At 46.6% G+C, this 18,922-nt stretch overlaps 1 protein-coding gene across 4 annotated transcripts in view; it reads left to right on the top strand.

Moving 5' to 3' along the window:
* Positions 1 to 8,933, top strand: part of CLIP2 (CAP-Gly domain containing linker protein 2) — a 74,630-nt gene extending 65,697 nt beyond the window's left edge. For 2 of the 4 annotated variants that reach the window (XM_090276887.1, XM_090276889.1), the window contains 4 exons: positions 901 to 1,060; positions 1,880 to 2,065; positions 2,460 to 2,522; positions 6,951 to 8,933. In XM_090276887.1, coding sequence (XP_090133013.1) covers positions 901 to 1,060; positions 1,880 to 2,065; positions 2,460 to 2,522; positions 6,951 to 6,962 — 421 coding nt within the window. In that variant the 3' untranslated portion in view covers positions 6,963 to 8,933. Of the gene's footprint in view, positions 1 to 900; positions 1,061 to 1,879; positions 2,066 to 2,459; positions 2,523 to 6,950 lie in introns of those variants that run through there. The other 2 variants (XM_090276888.1, XM_090276890.1) reach the window with 2 other exon arrangements.
* The last annotated feature ends 9,989 nt before the right edge of the window (positions 8,934 to 18,922 follow it).

Raw genomic sequence — 18,922 nt, forward strand, 5'->3', positions numbered from 1 at the left:
TATCCCATGTAAATGTACCACAGTTTTTTAATTCATTCATTTACTGATGGGCACTTAGGCTGTTTCCAGCACTTGGCTATTGTAAATAACACTGCTATGAACATCGGGGTACATAGGTTCTTTTGAATTGGGGTTTCTGGATTCTTCGGGTACAGTCCCAGGAGTGGGGTCACTGGATCAAAAAGCAGTTCCATTTTTAGTTTTTTGAGGAAATTTCGTACTGTTTTCCATCGTGGCTGCACCAGTCTGCATTCCCACCAACAGTGCACTAGGGTTCCCTTTTCTCCACATCCTCTCCAGCACTTGTTGTTTGTTGATGATGGCCATTCTGACCGGTGTGAGGTGGTATCTCATTGTGGTTTTTATTTGCATCTCTCTGATGGCTAGTGATGTTGAGCATCCTTTCATATGTCTATGGGCCCTCTGTATGTCCTCCTTGGAGAAGTGTCTATTCAGGTCCTTTGCTCATTTTTTAATTGGATTGTTTGTCTTCCTGGTGTTGAGTAGTATGAGTTCTCTACATATTTCAGATATCAAACACTTGTCCAAGGTATCATAGCAAATATGTTTTCCCATACAGTTGGTTCCCTTTTCATTTTGATGATGTTTTCTTTAGCCGTGCAGCAAATATTCTCTTAAAAAATATTTTTTAAACATTCTAGGGAAGGTCAAGTCCCCTTCACTGTCCTGCCCTTAAGTCCTGATCCCTCTAGGACTGTGGTTGAATGGTTTCATGCCTCATGCTTCCACTCCAGCCCCTTCTGATGCAGGTGATGTTTTAACAGCCAGTCTCGCCCTCAGAGTGGCTAGTCTCAGGCATTTGGCAAATAGCTGGAGTGTGGGAGTGGAGGGTTCGGGGCTGACTGAAGCTGTTGTGTGTCCCCTACATCCATCCCCCAGGAGCCTGAACGAATTGCGGGTACTGTTGCTGGAGGCCAATCGCCACTCCCCAGGGCCCGAGAGGGACCTGAGCCGTGAGGTCCACAAGGCTGAGTGGCGGATCAAAGAGCAGAAACTCAAGGACGACATCCGGGGCCTTCGTGAAAAGCTGACTGGGCTGGTATGTGGGGGCAGGGAGGTGCTAGGGTGGGGCTGAGGCTGCCCTGCTCTCAGGCCATGAAGAGTGGTGACCTGGTGCCCCCCCCCCCCAGAAAAAGCCATGCCTCAGAGAGAATTCAGAATCCCCTAGAACCACAGGGTCAGTGACAGCTGGTGGAGAGGCCATAGGCATCTGCTTTTGCAGACATCGTGGCTGGCTGTGTAGTAATCTAGTCGATGCGATGCAAAGGGATACTATCTATAAGAATCTGACCTCTATCCAGAGGTAAGATGGGCTACTGCAGGGTGGTAAGCTCCCCATCCAGATAAGTAATCAGCCAGAAAGCAGCTTTGTTTAGGTTCCTGAAGTGGGGATTCATACATGAATGTCAGGAAAGAAAGGGCATGTTTGTGTGGGAATGAGGTAGGTGTGTCTGCTGGGACCACAATGGGTGGGGCATCTGTGTCCTGCTGGGTAAGGAAGGAGGGGTAGAGAAGTCACTGTAGAAGGGGGTCACATGGCAGGAGGGTAAGAAATGATGAAGCTTTGGGTCTGGCAGTGAAGAGGAGGGACTCATGTAAGACAATGGAGTGAGTGGGGCAACTCAGGGAGGAAAGAGAGGAGAGTGTCTGGATTTTGCGACTTGGAGGACCTGAAACATCTGACAGCCTGCTTCAGTGGGGACCCTCAGGTGAGGGAGGGAAACCTGAGGAACATCCCAGTGATGCTTAGGCCTGGTCCAGAGGTGAGGTAGGGCCAGAGGAGAGGTTGCTCTCCCCTGGCACACATGCACACAGGCACACACACATGCATGCTCTTCCTTTCTCCGACCACTTCCAGGACAAAGAGAAGTCCCTGTCGGATCAGAGGCGCTACTCCCTCATTGACCCATCCTCAGCCCCTGAGCTCCTGAGGCTGCAGCATCAACTGATGAGCACAGAGGATGCCCTGAGGGATGCACTGGACCAAGCACAGCAAGTGGAAAGGCTCATGGAGGCCATGAGGAGCAGTCCTGACAAGTCCCAGGTGAGCCATGGGCGTGGGCTGGGCTGATCAAGTGAGCCAGGGCAGTGTCCTCATGGAGCATGACCTTATCCTAGAAACCCTGGTCTGGGGGTTGGGAATGGGGGCAGCCCTGTCTCCTGGAAACCCTAGTGTGTGAGGAGAGACACAGGCATGTGCTCTGGGAACCCCAGCCCAAGGTATACATGGCTTTACCATGAGAATCTCAGACTAAGGGAAGAGATGCAGCCTTTCCCTGAGAGCCTTCGTCTACAGGGGTCCTGGGACCCCCATTCTGAAGAGCTTTGGTCAGTTTGGAGCCTGAGATGATCTTACCGGAAGACCTTGCCATCTAGTGGAAGAACTAGGAACTGCAGCCTAGTGAACTTCACTCAGCATCTGCCCATGACTCTTACAGGCCATCGGCAATTCTGGTTCTGCAAATGGCATCCACCAGCAAGACAAGGCCCACAAACAAGAGGTAAGGGGCACTCTGGCCCAGGGAGGCACCTTGGCACTCCCATGGCCCTCCTGTACAGGCAGAAAAAAACGTGAAAAGTCATAAAAAATATAGTCAAAGATGCATTTTGCAAAGGCTTTACAATAGCATCTCTCACAAGAGTCGGTACAGTCAATCTTGATTCAAAATTTATCCTGCTCTTTTAACCTTGTTTCCCTAAAAAACAAAAAAGGAAAAGAAAAGAAAAAGGTTTATTATAAAGTAATACATGCCTATCAGGAAACATTGGGAAAAAAACAAAAATATATAAAGAAGAAAATACTAGTAGTCCTCCTACCCCTAGCTGACCAAGGTTAGTGTTTTGAAGTGATAGCCTTCCCTAAGTGCGTGTATGTGTGTGTGTGTGTGTGTGTGTGTGTGTGTATATATATATATATGTATCACGGTCAGACAGTTCTCATTATTCACAGATTCCACATTTGCAAATTTGCCTACTCACTAAATTTACTTGTAGCCCCCAAATCAGTATTTGCAACAGTTTTGTGGCCATTTGTGGACATGCATAGAGCAGAGAAGAATTTGAGTTTTCCTCTCCCATGTGTTCCCAGCTGAGGGGTAACAAGGCTCCGCTCTGCCTTCTTGCTTCAGCTCTCATACTGCAAATGTGTCCTTTTTGAAATCTGTTTAGTGCCACATTTTTTACATGTTTATGTTTTTTCTTGTTGATTTCTGCAGTTTAAAATGACCCCCAAGTGCAGTGCTGCAGTTCTATCTCGTGTCCCTAAGCACAAGAAAACATCTGTGTCCTCACTTAATGCCACTGATAGGTTCTTGGAAACTGCAACTTCAAGCTAAATGACATATAACAAAACCAGCTTTGCCATTGATATATACAAAAGTTCCTGTGGCATATTTCTGGTCACAAAAACATCACCAAACTTCTAAAAAGACCCAAAACACTCCTAGTATTAAACGTTGAAATATGTGTGAACTGTACATACATATAAGAGAAATAAAAGCAAGTAAGATCATTATTTTCCAACCTGCTTATTCCAGTTCAGGGCACAGGTGGGAACTGAGCCCTTCCACTACAGGGCCACCCACACCCACTCAGACTGGAACAATGCAGACCCTCTTTGGGATGTGGGAGGAAATCGGAGTCCCCAGGGAAAACCCACACACAAACATGGAGGAGATGTACAAATTCCACGGACAGTGGACCCAGCCGAGAATCAATTTTTTTCTCAACAACATTATAACAAAACAATATTATATGAAGACCTGCTGTACTATTGGCCTTGAGTTCATTGTTAATGAACCAACAGTATGTATTAAATAGGATGTCTCTAGCCAGAACCACACAGAAAACATGGTTATGTATTGATCAGTTGACAAAGACGTTGTGATCAGAGGTTCAGAGGAAACTAACCTTGTATTTCCTACAGCAATGGCTCAGTATTCGATAATTCAGCATTGGTGGTGGTGTTATAGAACATAATTACTGTGAATAATGAGAAGCTGTTATGTGTATGTATATGTGTGTGTGTACATCAACTTTTTATTTGGAAATAATTTGAAAATTAAAAAAAACTTGCAAGAATGAAAATAGTACCTAACACATCATATGTCCTTTCCCGCATAACATTGTAAACATTTTGCCCCATGTGCTTGATCTTTTCCTCTCTATGTGTATGTATGTAATAGTATCTGTAATTTTTCTCTGAATCATTTGAATATAATTCCTTGTGCCATAGCCCTAATGCTTGGGTCTGTATTTCCTGGGTAAAAGGACATGATTATACATAACAGTACAGTTATCAACCTCAGCAAATGCAACATTGATGCAAGATTTACTCATTTTCTTTGCTGACCCAGGAGTGTCTTCCATCTTCCTCCCTCAGTACAACATTAGTTAAGGTTGAGTCAGCTTATTGCACTTAGTTGTTATGTCTCTTTAGTTTCCTTTAATCTGGAATATTTTCTCAATTTCTCTTTGATTTTTATGACATTGACATTTTTGAAATGTAGTCCCCACTCCTTTTTTTAATAGGAGATTCCTCATTTAGGATTTGTCTGATGAGTTGCCAGGCCCAGAGCCAGGTCCTTCTCAGGCTGGGACGCTTTGTCAATGCCGTGTCCTTCTCCAGGCGTCCCAGTGGGGGCATGATTGTAACAGAACCCCTGGGCTGCTCCGATTGAAACAGAACCTACTTGCTGTTTAGTTAGGGGCCCGATTGCCTGCCACCAGAATTATAACTCTCAATACCAAAGTTTAGTGAAAAGAAAAAGAACTGTTTATTTAACAGTTATATAAATTTATATTATTTGCGGATTTCTGCCGTTAAGTCTTATGTTCTTTAAAACAGCCACAAACACATAGTTCTGCCTCCCCCTACCAAACTAGGCTAGTTTTAGAAAAGTTAGAAATACCATCTCCCTACTTCCTAGACACAGTTCAGCTTTACCGGTAGCTGCCAGTCATTCAATTCTGATTGGGGAGGTCCTTTCTGTGATGTGGGGCCCGCCAGCTTTCAATGCAGAACCGCGTGGATTTTCAGCCTCCTTGTAAACTGCCTTCTCAAAGCCGCATGGTGTTTTCCCTCTCAAAACAGCATGGAGAACCTTCTCAAAACCGCATGGAGACTCAGCTTCTTTAATCCGCATGGGGAGAGAGAGCGCCTTCTTCCTGCAAACCGCGTGGATCTCCTCTCCTTCTCAAAACCGCATGGCTTTTTAAATTCCTGACTGTGTCCTCTGACACAGTGGGTGTGGCAACCAGTTCTGACCATTCACAGAACCCTACGCAGGCTCTCTAAGCTCTTTCAGTACTATCCCATGGTCCAAGACCCCTCCCATCTTCCTGGGCCTTGGAAGTTTCAAAGCCATTTGTGCAACAAAGTTACTAGCCAGCCACTAGCCCCAGACATGCAAAGGCATCCTAAAAGCTGCTTCCTTCTCCCCATCCCCCAGCTGCAAGCTCTGGGGGTTTTTGGACACCCTCATTCTGTAACATGATGTCCATCTGCCTTTCACTCCTGATGTGAATTTTGATCACCTGGTCAAGGAGTTATCAGGTTTCTCCACTGCGTGGTTATTGGTTTTTTTCTAATAATCAGTCTGTGAAGACTTTAAAGACCATGTGAATACCCTGCTCCTCACTGATTCCTCTCCCCCCGCCTACATTTTGCATTCATGTGTGACTCTTGCCTGAGCTGCATATACATCATTTTAATGGAGTAAGTTGCACGCTCTATATTCAATTTCACCTCCTATTTTTTTCACTGGATATTTTAAACAGCATTTTGGCATTTTCTCCCTTTCTTAAGCAGTCTCTGTAAATTCTACCTTTTATAAAACTATGGGTATAAAAATTGGTTTTCTAGAACTTCATGGGCCTAAAGAGTGTCTGTGACTCCCCTGATTATCATGTCTTTGCTTGACTCTTAGGTTTTGGGTTTTTTTTTAAATCCTTACCCAAGGTCATTTTTTTCATTACTTTTAGAGAGAGATGAAGGTAGAGAGAGAAATATCGATGCAAGAGAGACACATCGATTGGTTTCCTTCTGTATGTGTCTGGACTGGGGATCTTATACACCTGGACACAGGACCAAACATGCGACCTAGGCATGTGCCCTGACTGGGAATCCAACCCCAACCCTTTGGTTACAGAACAACACTCCAACCAACTGAGCCACACCAGCCAGGGCTTGACTCTTATGTTTTAAGGGGATGCCTGGTGACTCCCACCCCACAGTTAACTCCTGCTTTTACCCACAGTGTTATAGGCACTCACCTGGGGCCCAGATGCCAGCGCAGTAAGGTGGGAAGAGTCCGGCACCAGCTCTGTCCCTGGCTTGCTATGTGACCTGGGATAGGTGAGGCTGGAGTGGGAGTAGGAACTTGCCCTTCTACCCTGGACAGTAGAACCTCAGGCTACAGGTGCTCACCCAGAGCAGAGACAGGAGAGCCCTGGACAGAGGATCTGCCGAGGGCCAGGCCTGTGGGTGAGAGGCAGAGAGAGAAACGGGGTGGGGAGGACACAGAGCTGTAGGGGGAAGTGGCCAGGTGCTGATATCCAAACCTTGTGTGCTGTCAACCCTGTAAGGTGCGGAGGTCACCTCAACTTACAGACATAAAAACCAAGGCCTGGAGTTCCACCTCCAATTTCTGTTTTCTTGGATCCAGCCTGCACACAGACGCTCTGGGCTCTGTGACCTTATCTGCTCTGGCCTGTTCTTTTCAACTTCCTCAAAACACGTCCCACCCTACCTCCTGTCTCACTTTTTCTCAACACACAGCAGGCAGAGGCTTTTTCTGCCCTAGGGCCCTTTCCCATGCTGTTCCCTCTACCTGCACAGGTGGGTTCTCCTCCCCCAGCCTCCCCTTTTTTACCTACGCCCCTCTGTCACTCCTGAAGACACTTGCTGATCAAGCCCTTGCTCTCTCCAGGACAAGCACTGACCCTGAGGGACACAATGGAGCAGCCAAGTCCACACCAGAGCCACTTCGCTCTGCCCCGGTGGCGCCACCTCCAGGCAGCATCCAGGACTGTCACTTTGGAGACAAGAACAGTGTTTGTAACAATAACGTACCGAACGCCTTGGACAATCCCCCACCCTCAACCCCCTGCGAGACCAGGAGGCTTCCTCAAGCACGAACTTCTACAGAAAGCAGTACAGCCCTGGCCTGGCCCCTGGCACCTTCCGCCTGGATGCCCAGGATACCCCAGCAGTGTCTGGAATTTGGGGAGACTGAGGCTATCTGGCCAGGTCCCTCTTCCAAGAATGAGCTGCCTGAATACCATCTTGGCACCCTGGGTACGTCCCTGCCCCCCTCCCTTCCCTTCCTCCTCCCAGGTGCCCCTCAGACCCCAGAGAACCGTTGTCCCGGAAAAGGGTCAGAGGAGGGCCAGGTTCTCCTTCCAGGCACCAAGGAGGGAAGTCCAGCCCTCAGGAGCCAGGTGAGACCCCCTTTTCTGCAGCCACTTCCACGCCAAGGCCATTCCCAGGGCTGCTTGTCCCCACACCCTGAGCCTCCTTCAAGCAGTGATACAAGTTCCCCTTAGCCCATCTGCCCAGGCAAGGGCCCAGGTTCAAGGTGTTGGGGTACAAAGTCCTCCTTTCCCCCCAACACCAACAGATACACACAACTCCAAGCTGCTGGCCAGAGGGTGGTCACCAAGGCCAGGAGCCACAGTATTAGGGAAGTTTGGAACCCCCTCTCCTCACCTGGCTTGGAGCTGGAGCAAGGTGGCCACAGAGGAGTTCAAACCAGGGGTCCAGGCGTGTTTTGACTGGTCAGTGATATGGCGTCCCCTGAGCTGACTAGATGTTCCAAAACTGGGCCTCCCATCTGCAGGTACATCTGTGCAGACTTTGAAGTGTACACCCACCGACCCTTGACACATGCACACTCGGGGTCACACGTGGCCATGCTGGTGGGGTATTTGCAGTCAGCCACACTCAGGTCACACAGATGCACATGCTCGGGTTCCAGGACCGAGCCCCAGGCTTAGCAGGGTAGTGCCCACACACATCACAAACATTCCTGCAACCTGGCACCCAGGCTCACACGGGTGAGCTTTCAGGGATGTGTGTGCCAGGCACATGCATCAGAATGCACAGGTGCCAACAGCCCCTTTTCAGTCTCACCAGACACCTGCCCAGAGCGTCTTAAGCCTTGTGTCCTGTCACCAGGAAGAGAACCCAAGGAATGTTGTTGGCACGAAAAATCTAACCACCTCTCCCTTTTCCTCTCAAGCCCTGCTGAGTTTCTCTAGGTGTGCGTGGCAGGAAAAGCCAGCCTTGGCCCAGCAGTGCCCACCTCTAGAGCTGGAAGGCCTGCAGGTTATTACCTTGTGCCTCTGCACTGCTGCAGGGGCTGCAGAGGGGAGCCTGGTGCCCTGTCACGGTGTTCCCAGGGTGCACCGGGGCCGGTATGCAGTCAGCCCTGGGAGCAGCCCAGGTAGCCTGGGAGTGCTCCCCTGTACAGGTGGGTGGTGCTCACAACCTAGTCCTTCCTGGGGACAGCCACTTAGTCCCATGGGCCCCCTCCCCCTCCCTGTTGGCTTTCTGTAGCTCTCGCATGCGGTTTTATTAACAACAGTCTAGAAGTGATGCTTTAGTGGCCTAATCCAGAGTTAATACAATACTGCTCTTTCCAGCGAAATCAGGCAGTCTCCCTCCCAAAGGAGGCACTGATTAGTCTACTAATAGCCAAAGACCAACAGCGGGAGGGCTGAGCCCTTGATGGGCTTGCAGGGGGCAGGTATCAAAGAAGCGATTTCCCAGTGAGCACCTCTGCCTGCCCAGTGTGGACTCGGCCATACCCCCTCCCCAGGTCCTCCCATGTCCCTCCCCTCCCCAAAGTGGAATTGTTGAAGTGTGGCAAGTCCGTGCGCGAGACAATAAAGCTTGTGACTGAGGTCCAGGACCTGTGCAGTCGTCTGCCCTCTGTTGCTGCCCTGAGCTCCCCAGCCGCTCCCAGCTTGTGGGCACCTGGTGCCAGGAGGTGGTCTTGATCCTGTTCCTGGTGGGCTGCCAGCTAATTGAACTCAGGTATGAAGAGGGCCTGGTATTGAAGAACTGCGGGGCTCAGCTGCCTCGTTTGCACTTGAATCTGAGTGCCTTGAGAGGGAAGAACCTTGTTTGCAGCAGTTCTTTTGAGAGGGGCAGGGGTTTGAATTTGAATATGTTAGAGTTATAAGTGGGCCTGTAAGAAAAAAATCTCCCCAATATGCAAAGTAGTGATGGGTTTGCTAACGCCAGTTTGTTGAGTTATGTGAGAACACTTTCAAGTTCAATGAGCTAATCCTGTCTCCTGCAGCAAGCTGTCTATAGGTCAAATCAGCAGTCAATGCTTCCAAGCTCTGTGGTCCTTTTACAGGCCTTGCAGTTGAGGTTGCCTCCCTGGAAGACCATGCAAGGCCCTCGAGGCTCCCAGCTGCACGCGTCCAGAAGCATTGTGCCCTTTCTGAGCTGTGTCAGCCCACTCCTGGAAGCAGTGGGACCTCAAGGGGGAACAGGACTTGAAGGAGAGGGCCATGTGCACAGGTGTGGACGGGGCTAAGGGAACCCACAAAGGACTCTCTGGGAAGCCAGTGCTACCCAAAGGGGCAAAGCAGAGGGGCAAAAGCTGCAGCTGTGGAGAGGACTCCAGCAGGCGGGGATGCTGCGGGAAAGGAGCTGGAGGAGTGAATACCCAGCCCCTCTCTCCCGCCCTCCTCATGCCTTTCCCACTAGCTGAACCCAAGCCAAGGCAAGGGGGCCTGTTGGAGGGGAGAGGCCAGCCCTGGGCACAGCCAGGAGCGAGGGGAGTGCAACCAGCACAGTATCCATCACGAGATAGAATTAAACAGTGCCCTATTCTCTGGGCTTCTGCTGCCTTGAATATAAATAGTCTCAGTCCTTTCAGAACTTTCTTACCAGCCTAGCATGTGAAATTCAAAGAGCTGCTGCAAACAAGGTTCTTTCCTCTTAAGACCAAACGACGCGCCGTGACCTATGGTTTCTTTTCATTTTACCCAAGGGCCTGGCTTAGCCCAGTCACCTGAAGTGATGACACTAAATGTGTCACCCTCCCTGGGGACAGCTTGCTTCACTCACTTCAGGGGGAACTCCATGCCAGGGCATGCAGCCTGAGGAGAGCGAGGCCCTCACCTACTGTGGCTGCCAGGCCCATGGTCTGACTCCAGGCTAGCTGCTGTGAAGTAGACAGTGCTGGGTGGGGAGAGGAAGGAGAAAGGGAGGAGGCAGGGACTGTCATAGCGAGAGCGTGGGGCTGGCGTCTCAGGTGAGGCCTGGCGTCAAGGCTTCGTGCCAGGCTTACCTGCTGTCACCAGGGCTGAGGGGGCCTAAAACTTGAGGCCAGATGGCGAAGGGCTTGAATTTCTCCAAAGGAGCTTCCTGAGCCCTTGCTTGCCCAGGGTGTGGCCTCCAGAAAGTGCAGGATGAAGGAAAGCACCAGAAAGGGAATGAGAGGCCTCCGAGGAAGAAGAGGGGCATGAGGTGGCAATGACCGACTACTACCCAGAGCTGCCTTCAGGGCCTCCCAGGTCTGGGGTGGGCCGCCCCAGGCGTAGGGGGAGGGGGGCGTCCAGGGAGGTGTGTGCGAAGTTGAAAGTCTGGAGGTTAGCCTTGACCCTTCAGAGCCGTAACCCTGGAGGACAGACATCTCTCACAGGACCACCCTGGAAAGAGCCCAGGCACTGGGCACCCTTGGGGTCCTACTCAGCCTGCCACCCTCGGGCTATGGGAGCCAGACCCATTGCTCCACTTGCTGATGGAATGGAAAAAATAACACCGATCTCATTGAGACCCCAGAGAAGCCCTTAGGCTAAAGACTCAGCCCTTTTGTTTCTCCCATTCTCCCACAGAAGTTGCCCCTTCTCCATCTGTGGGTCCCTGAGAGGCCCTGTCCTGGCAGGATGGGCCCCTGGACAGTCCAGGTTAGGGGTCAGCGGGTTGCTCACATGATGTGGAAGGAGCCCTGAGAGCCAACGTGGCTCCTCTCTCCTGCCAAAGGCACCCCTGCATGACCCTTCAGGAGCCAGCAGGCGAACTGCTCACAGGGTCCGGTCTGGCTTATGGGGAGTGATGGTTTGGAGCCGGCCACACATGACTTTTCTAATTTTTAAATTTTCAGATGATTTCAGACTTGAAAGAGCTATAAGAATAGTAGAATTCCCATACACACTTCACCACCTTCCCCTCACATTACCCTCTTGCACAGCCACAGGTCAATGATCCAAACTAGAAAATTGACATAGGATACAACTGACCTAAGTGGAGACTTGATTGGGATTTCACTAGTGTTTCCGCTAAGGTCCCTTTTCTGTCCCAGGATCCCACCAAGGATCCCGCACAGCACATATTCATCGTATTTCCTCAGTCCCCGCTCTGTGGTAGTTCCTCAGATGTTCCTGGTCTTTCACAGCCTTGACTCCCTGGAAGAGCACTGAACAGTTACTTTGTTGGACATTGTTTGGTTTGTCCATGCCGTGCCCTCTCAGCGCATCATGTGCATTGGGCACATGATGTCCGTGTGTCTTATTTACAGTGATCACTTCACTAAGCTGAGTTGCACTAGAATTCTCCACTGCCAAATTTCTCTTTTTTCTTTTGTAATTCAAAACTATTTTGGAGGAAATACTTAGAGATTATGCAAATATCCATTTTTCCTTAAACTTTCACCACTGATATTTTTACTCTCTTGGGGAATCTTGCCTGAGGTGATTGTTACTGTGATATTCTTATAGTGATTTCCTAGTTCTCTCATGCTCTCTCCATCTGTTAACTGGAATTCTTCTGTAAGGAAGAATTGTCTCTTCTCCCCCATTTATTTATCAAGTCACTTATTGACATCACTATGGATGCATGGATATTTATTTTATACTCTGGGTTATTATTCAATACTTTGGCCTTTGGGAGCCTTTTCAGTTTGCGCCCCTGTGTCTTTGACATGCCCCCTTCCCCTTTGTTTTTTAAGCACAGCTTACTTTCTGGTACCACAGTATGTCTGCTCCAGGCGCATCTTGTATTTTTACTGCTGCAGCCCTGGAATCAGTCACTGAGATATGAACCTAAAGCACAAGCAACCAAGAGGCGGGGCAGGGTGGAGGGGGAGGACAGATTAATTGAACTTCATCAGAATTTAAAAGTTTTTGTGCCAAAGTGTACCCACCAAATGTAAGACAATGTTTGAAAATCATTTATCTGATAAGGGTCTAGCATCCAGAACATATAAAGAACACTTTCAACTCAACAATAAAAAGACAAACCAGTTTAAAAATAGGCAAAGATTCTGAATACACATCTTTCCAGAGCATGTGTACAGTGCAGATGTCCCATAAGCCCATTGAAAGATGCTCAGCCTCATTAGTGATTAGAGAAATGCAAATCAAAACCTCACTGAGATATCATGTCACATGCACTAGGATGGCTAAAATAAAAAGACATTAGTTAAGTGTTGATGAGGATGTGGAAAAATTGGAACTTTAATGCATTGCTGGTGGGAATGTAAAATGGTCCAGGCACTTTGGACAATAGTTTGGCAGTTCCACAAAATGTTAGACATAGAGTTACCACATGACTAGCACTTTTACTCATAGGTACACACCCAAGATAAATTAAAACATGTCCACACAAACTTCTGGCCAAGATGGAGGCCTAGACAGACACACTGTGTCTCCCTCCACAGCTAAGAAGAAATACAACTACTTCAAAACTAGGGACAACCAGAAGTTCCAGGAAACTGAGCTGCACGGAAGTCCAACAAACAAAGATATAAAGAAGAAATATGCATCCAGACAGGTGGGAGGGGCAGAGAGGATGTGGTGTGGTGGTGGCAGCAGCGGTGGCAGAAGCAAGTAGCAGAAAGCGCAGTCACGCGTTTTAAAAAGAAGGAGAGGCACCTGGAGAGCGCTCCCAGTACCAGACCAGACTGCACAGCTCATGGTTCCAGCACCAGGGAAAATAAAGCCTCATTGCTTCTGACTGCAGACAAGTGGGGGTTGGGGCGGAGGAAAAAAACTGCTGGTCTCTCAGTAGAGTCCGCTTGTTTAAAGGGCCCCAATCGTCCTAGAACATCTGCAGACCCACCCAATCTGGGAACGATGGCCAGAGCAACAGCTAAGAGAGGCGCCAGTCCCATATGGAAGTGGGAGAAGTGCCTAGAAAAGGGGCGAGTGCTGAGCAAGTGGCATTGTTCCCTTTCAGACCCCTTCCCCACACACAGTGGCCACAATGTGGTGAAACAGGTTGCCCTGTACTGACGAATACCTAAGGCTCTGCCCCTTACAACGTAACAGGAGTGACAACTCTACGGAAGACACAGAGGCAAACAAACACAGGAGCCTGTCAAGATGAGGAGACAGAAGTATGTTTCAGAAGAGGGAATGGATCAAGGCTCCAGTGGGAGAACTAAACGATGAGGAGATAGCCAACCTAACAAACACAGAGTTCAAAACACTGGTGATAAAGATGCTTACAGGCTTGACAGATATGTTTGAGTATGGCAAATGTATAAGGGAAGAAGTGAAGGCTATGCTAAATGAAGTAAAGGAAAATTCACACAAAACCAATGGTGAAGGAAAGAAAACCGGGGTTCAAATCAATGATTTGGAACATAAAGAAGAAAAAAACAGTCAACCAGTACAGAATGAGGAAACAAGAATTGAAAAACATGAGGAGAGGCTTAGGAACCTCTGGGACAACTTTAAACGTGTCAACATCCAAATCATAGGGGTGCCAGAAGGAGAAAAGGAAGAGCAAGAAATTGAAAGCTTATGTGAAAAAATAATGAAGGAAAACTTCCCAAATCTGGCGAAGGAAATAAACATACAAGTCCAGGAAGCACAGAGAGTCCCAAACAAGCTAGACCCAAAGAAGACCACACCAAAACACATAATTACAATGCCAAAGGTGAAAGATAAAGAGAGAATTTTAAAAGCATCAAGAGAAAAGCAGAGAGTTGCCTACAAAGGGGTGCCTATAAGACTATTAGCTGATTTCTCAAAAGAAACTTTGCAGACAGGAAGGGACTGGCAAAAATTATTCAAGGCGATGAAAAGAACCTCCAACCAAGATTACTCTATCCAGCAAAGCTATCATTTAGAATGGAAGGGCAAATAAAGTGCTCCCCAGACAAAGTAAAGCTAAAGGAGCTCATCATCACCAAGCCATCATTATATGAAATGTTAAAGGGACTTATTTAAGAGAAAGAAGATCAAAACTATGAACATTAAGATGACAACAAATTCACAACTATCAACAACTGAACCTAAAAAATAAAAACAAAATCGAACTAAGCAAACCAGAATAGGAATAGAATCATAGGTGTGGGGATCATTTGGAGGGTTATCAGCTGGGAGGGAGAAGGGGGAGAAATGGGGAAATGGTTCAGGGACTAAGAAGCATACTTGGTTGGTACAAAATAAATGGGATAGTTAAGAACGGTATAGGAAAGGGTGAAGCCAAAGAACTTATATGCACACACCATGGACATGAACTAAGTGGGGTGGGCTTGCTGGGGGGAAGAGAGGTACTGGGCAGAGGGGAGCAAAGGGAAAAGAAATTGGGACTACTGTAAAAACATGATCAATAAAATACACTAAAAAAAAAAAAGCAACCAAACAAACATGCCACACAAAAATCTGCCCAGAAATTGCTCACAGCAACATTATTCATAATAGCCCAAAAGTGAAACAACGTAAATGTCCATCAATGGAGAATAGATAAGTGAAGTGTAATATATGCATACAACAAATTATTATTGAGCCATATAAAAAAATGAAGTACCAATTGGTGCTACAACATGGATAAACCTCCAAAGTGTTACTCTAAATGAAAGAAGTCATACACCAAAGGTCACATGTCATATGATTCCATTTATAGGGAATGTCCAGAATAGGTAACTCACAGAGACAGAAAGCAGATTGCTGGTGGGCAGGGTCCGAGGGGAAAGGGAAATGGGGAGAAACTGCTCAATTACAATGCGATTTCCTTTGGAATGATGAAAATATTTTGGGATTAGTAGAGGTGGTGGTTGCACGACTTTAGAAATGTACTAATTGCCATTGAGTGCCTCCCTTAAGTGATTGATTTTGTTATGTAATTTTAATCTCCGTAAGTTATTTTTTATAAAAGAAATTTTCCATTATGATCATTGCCATGTTTCCACATGTGTACGAGTAAGATTGTGGAAAGAACGAGACTTGTTAATATTAACACCAAACTGTATTAGGAATCTTCATGAATAACGATGTGTGCGTATTTTCATTTGTTCAGATAATTTCTAAGGAAAAATATCCATTGTTGCAATTTATCATGTTAACATAAAAAAGGGGGGAAATACCAAGAACCATTTCAGTTACTGTACTAGACTTGGGGTGATGGAGGGCTGGGCAGGAGTGAATAAATCTGTTTGTTTGTTTGTTTTTCATTTTTAATTGTAGTAAAAATCACATGACATAGAATTTAGTGTCTTAACCATTTTAAAGTGTACCGTTCAGTAGTATTAACTATGTTCACATGGTTTTGCAACAGATCTCTAGGACGTTTCCACCTTGCAACACTGAAACTCTGTGCCTATTAAAGGACAACTCTATCCCCCTCCCTCCACCCCCGGCAACCACCATTTTTTCTGTGTCTATAAGTTTGAATACTTCAGATTTTTCACGTAAGTGGAATCATAACATATCTGTCCTTTCGTGACTGGCTTTTTTCACTTGGCATAATGTCCTCAAGGTCCATCCATGTTGTCACAAGTGGCACGATTTCCTTTTTCAGGCTGAGTAATATTTCATTATATGCATATGTACCATTTATTTTCTTTTTTCAGTTGCCACTACCTATCATTTTCTTTTTTCCAGCTTTATTGAGATATAATTTACAGGTAAAAAATTATATATATATTTAAGTTGTACAATGTGATGTTTTAATATATGTATACATTGTGAAATGATTAGCATAATTAAGCTAATTAAACACATCGTAGTTATCATTTTTTGGTGTGGTGAGAATACTTGAAATCTACTCTCTGCAAATTTCAGGCATACAATACACTACTATTAACTATAGTCCCCAGACTGTACATTAGGTCTCCCAAGGGAATCTGTTTGATGTCACTTGACTTAAAAGTTATATGTCCCTAGCTGGTGTGACTCAGAGGGTTGAGCACCAGCCTGCGAACTGAAAGGTTGCCAGTTCTATTTCTGGTCAGGGTACTTGCCTAGGTTACTGGCCAGGTCCCTGGAGGCCACTGATCAATGTTTTTCTTGCACATTGATGTTTCTCTTCCTCTTTCTCCCTCCCTTCCCCTCTCTCTAAAAAGTAAATAAAATCTTTAAAAAAAAAAGTTATAGAGATGGTAATCATTTCACAATATATACATGTATCAAATCATCATATTGTATGCCTTAAACTTACACAATATTATGTGTCAGTTATATCTCAGTGAAGCTGGAAAAAATAAAGATACAATGTTTCTTTTGGGAAAAATTTTAATTTAAAAATGTTGTGAGGGAGTCAAATACAGAACTAGGGAGCAGTGGCAGAAGGGGTACTCAGCTGACCTGGCCTGGCTGTGTGCCCGCAGCCCCTCCACGGTGTCTGGGCCACCCACGGGCAGCAGTGAGGGTCACCGTGCCCAGTTCCAGCGAGGAGCAGCACTGAGCTGGAGGCTCTGGTTCGCCTGCTTTGCTTCCATCCAGCTCCAGGCCTGCTCTCATTCTCTCTGATGCTGCAAGGATGTGAGGGGGGGCAGTAAAGAGGGCTTTGACTCTCATTATCTGGAATCCCCAAGATATCCCCCCAGCTTCACCTTTACTCTGACATCTGAAGCTGGAGAAAATGACAGAGCTGTCCAGTCCATACTCAAGTTGACATGCAGTGAAAAAATCCAGCTGAATTCCCCTTTCACGTAGTCTTCTCTAGAAGAGACTCCAGAAGACAAGAATGTCTCAGACATTTGAAAATTAGCGCTGGGGGCAGAAGAAACCCTCAGCATGGTGATGACCTTTACTTTAGCGGCGGCTGTGCAGGAAAAATTCGATGCAACAGTAGGTTAAATAAAAACCAGAAGGAAACAAAAGATACAGAACAGAAACAGGAGCCAAAAAACAGTTATTTCATGGCACTCCATTATGATGGACAATTTCTTAAGTTGGAAAGTCAGGTTTGATGCAGGACTCTTGGAAATTAAGAAGAAACGAGTGGAAGAAGAAGGAAAAAACTGATGAAGTGGGAAAGAGCAATTTGAAACAGATCATGATTCTCACCCATCTGATACCCAGTAGGACGCGCTGCAAACACGTGGAGGGCAGGGAGGCATTGTGCCAGGACATGGGCGACTTGGAGCAAGAGGGAGAGAAGATGGTCCAGGCTCCAGTCCTGCTGATCCGAGAGGAGCCCACGCTCGCCCCACCTGCAGGCAAGGCCCATGGCGCAGCATCTGAGGCTGTGCTGAACGGGTTTCTATTTTCTGTTCTTTTGTTATAAGAATAACATTTAGGAGAATATTTTTCTGATAACAGTCATCATTAAACTTAATAAACTGACCTTAAAATTTCAAATAGAAGAAAGAAACAATGACTCCAGGTTTGGGTTCAGAACCCACAACACGGCCCCTGGCAACTTTCCAATATAATAACCACAAAGATGGGATGAAGTGGAATGGAACTGTCAACAACTAAGGCTTCTGTGGGTGTCGCTGAATTGGAGCTGTTATTGTCTAAATGTTCCGTGAAGGAATGATCCCTTATAATTGTGGGGGGCGGTTTTTGGAATAGTAAGCTTTTGTTTTATAATAAGGATTAATTTGCACAAAGTGCAAAAACTTAGGTGCCTCAATAGATGCTTTTTTTTCTGCGTGCACACCAGGGTAATCACCACTAAGATCAAAGGATAGAACATTTCCGAACCCCAGCAGCCTCCTTTTCATCCCTTCCCAGCCCCTACTCACCGCCCCCCACACTAAGAAATAAACGATTTGTACCTCTGTCACCTTAGGTGAGCTTTGCTTAGGTGCTGTTTGGGGTCTGGGTGTGTTTAGCTCACATTGCACCTGCGAGATTCATCTCCACCTCGTGTGCAGCAGTAACCCATTCTTTCCTTACTGCTGTGCGGCATTCCGTGTGAAAATGAACCACAGTTTTCTCATCTATTCTCCTCTCTTTGGTGTTATTTACTATTTTTTAATTGAAGTTAATTGACAGATAACATTATATGAATTTCTAGAGTACAACATAATGGTTTCATATCTATATATATTGTGAAATCATCACCACAGTAAGTCTAGTTAACAACCATCACCTCACATAGTCAATTTTTTTCTTGTGATGGGAACTTTTAAAATCCACTCACAGCAACTTTCAAATGTATAATACAGTATTATTAACAGCGGTTACCATGCTGTAAGTGATACCCCATGACTTATTTATCTTGTAACTGGAACATTGTACCTCCTGATCCCCTTCACTCATTTCACCTACCCTTCACCTCCGGCCTCTGCCTACCACCAATCTGTTCTCTATATTTATGGTTTGGTGGGTTTTGTTTTTGTTTTTGTTTTTTTAGATTCCCCTTCTAAGTGAGAGCATACAGTATTTGTCTTTATCTGTTCTCCTGATGCACAACCAGGTCAGAAATATTGTATGCTATGCCCATGAACACATAGGAAAAAAAATGAAGATTTAATAATAACACAAAACTGATACAAGGAGATGGACAGACAACCTGATGCTAGGATCTGGGAGGTCTGGCAATGTTAATCAAGCCTCTGAGTCCCCAATCCAGACCGCAGGCAACTTGCACATGTGCTGGGGAATGAGGAAACACCGGGGCAGCTTCTCAGGGCGTGCTGGGACAGGAGGCTGAGCAGAGACACACACTAAGGGGCAGTCATACCCAGGCCTAGGCTCCCAC

This window comes from Furipterus horrens, unplaced genomic scaffold, assembly GCF_987537825.1.
Source record: "Furipterus horrens unplaced genomic scaffold, mFurHor1.1.pri manual_scaffold_5, whole genome shotgun sequence".
Classification (NCBI taxonomy): Eukaryota; Metazoa; Chordata; class Mammalia; order Chiroptera; family Furipteridae; genus Furipterus; species Furipterus horrens.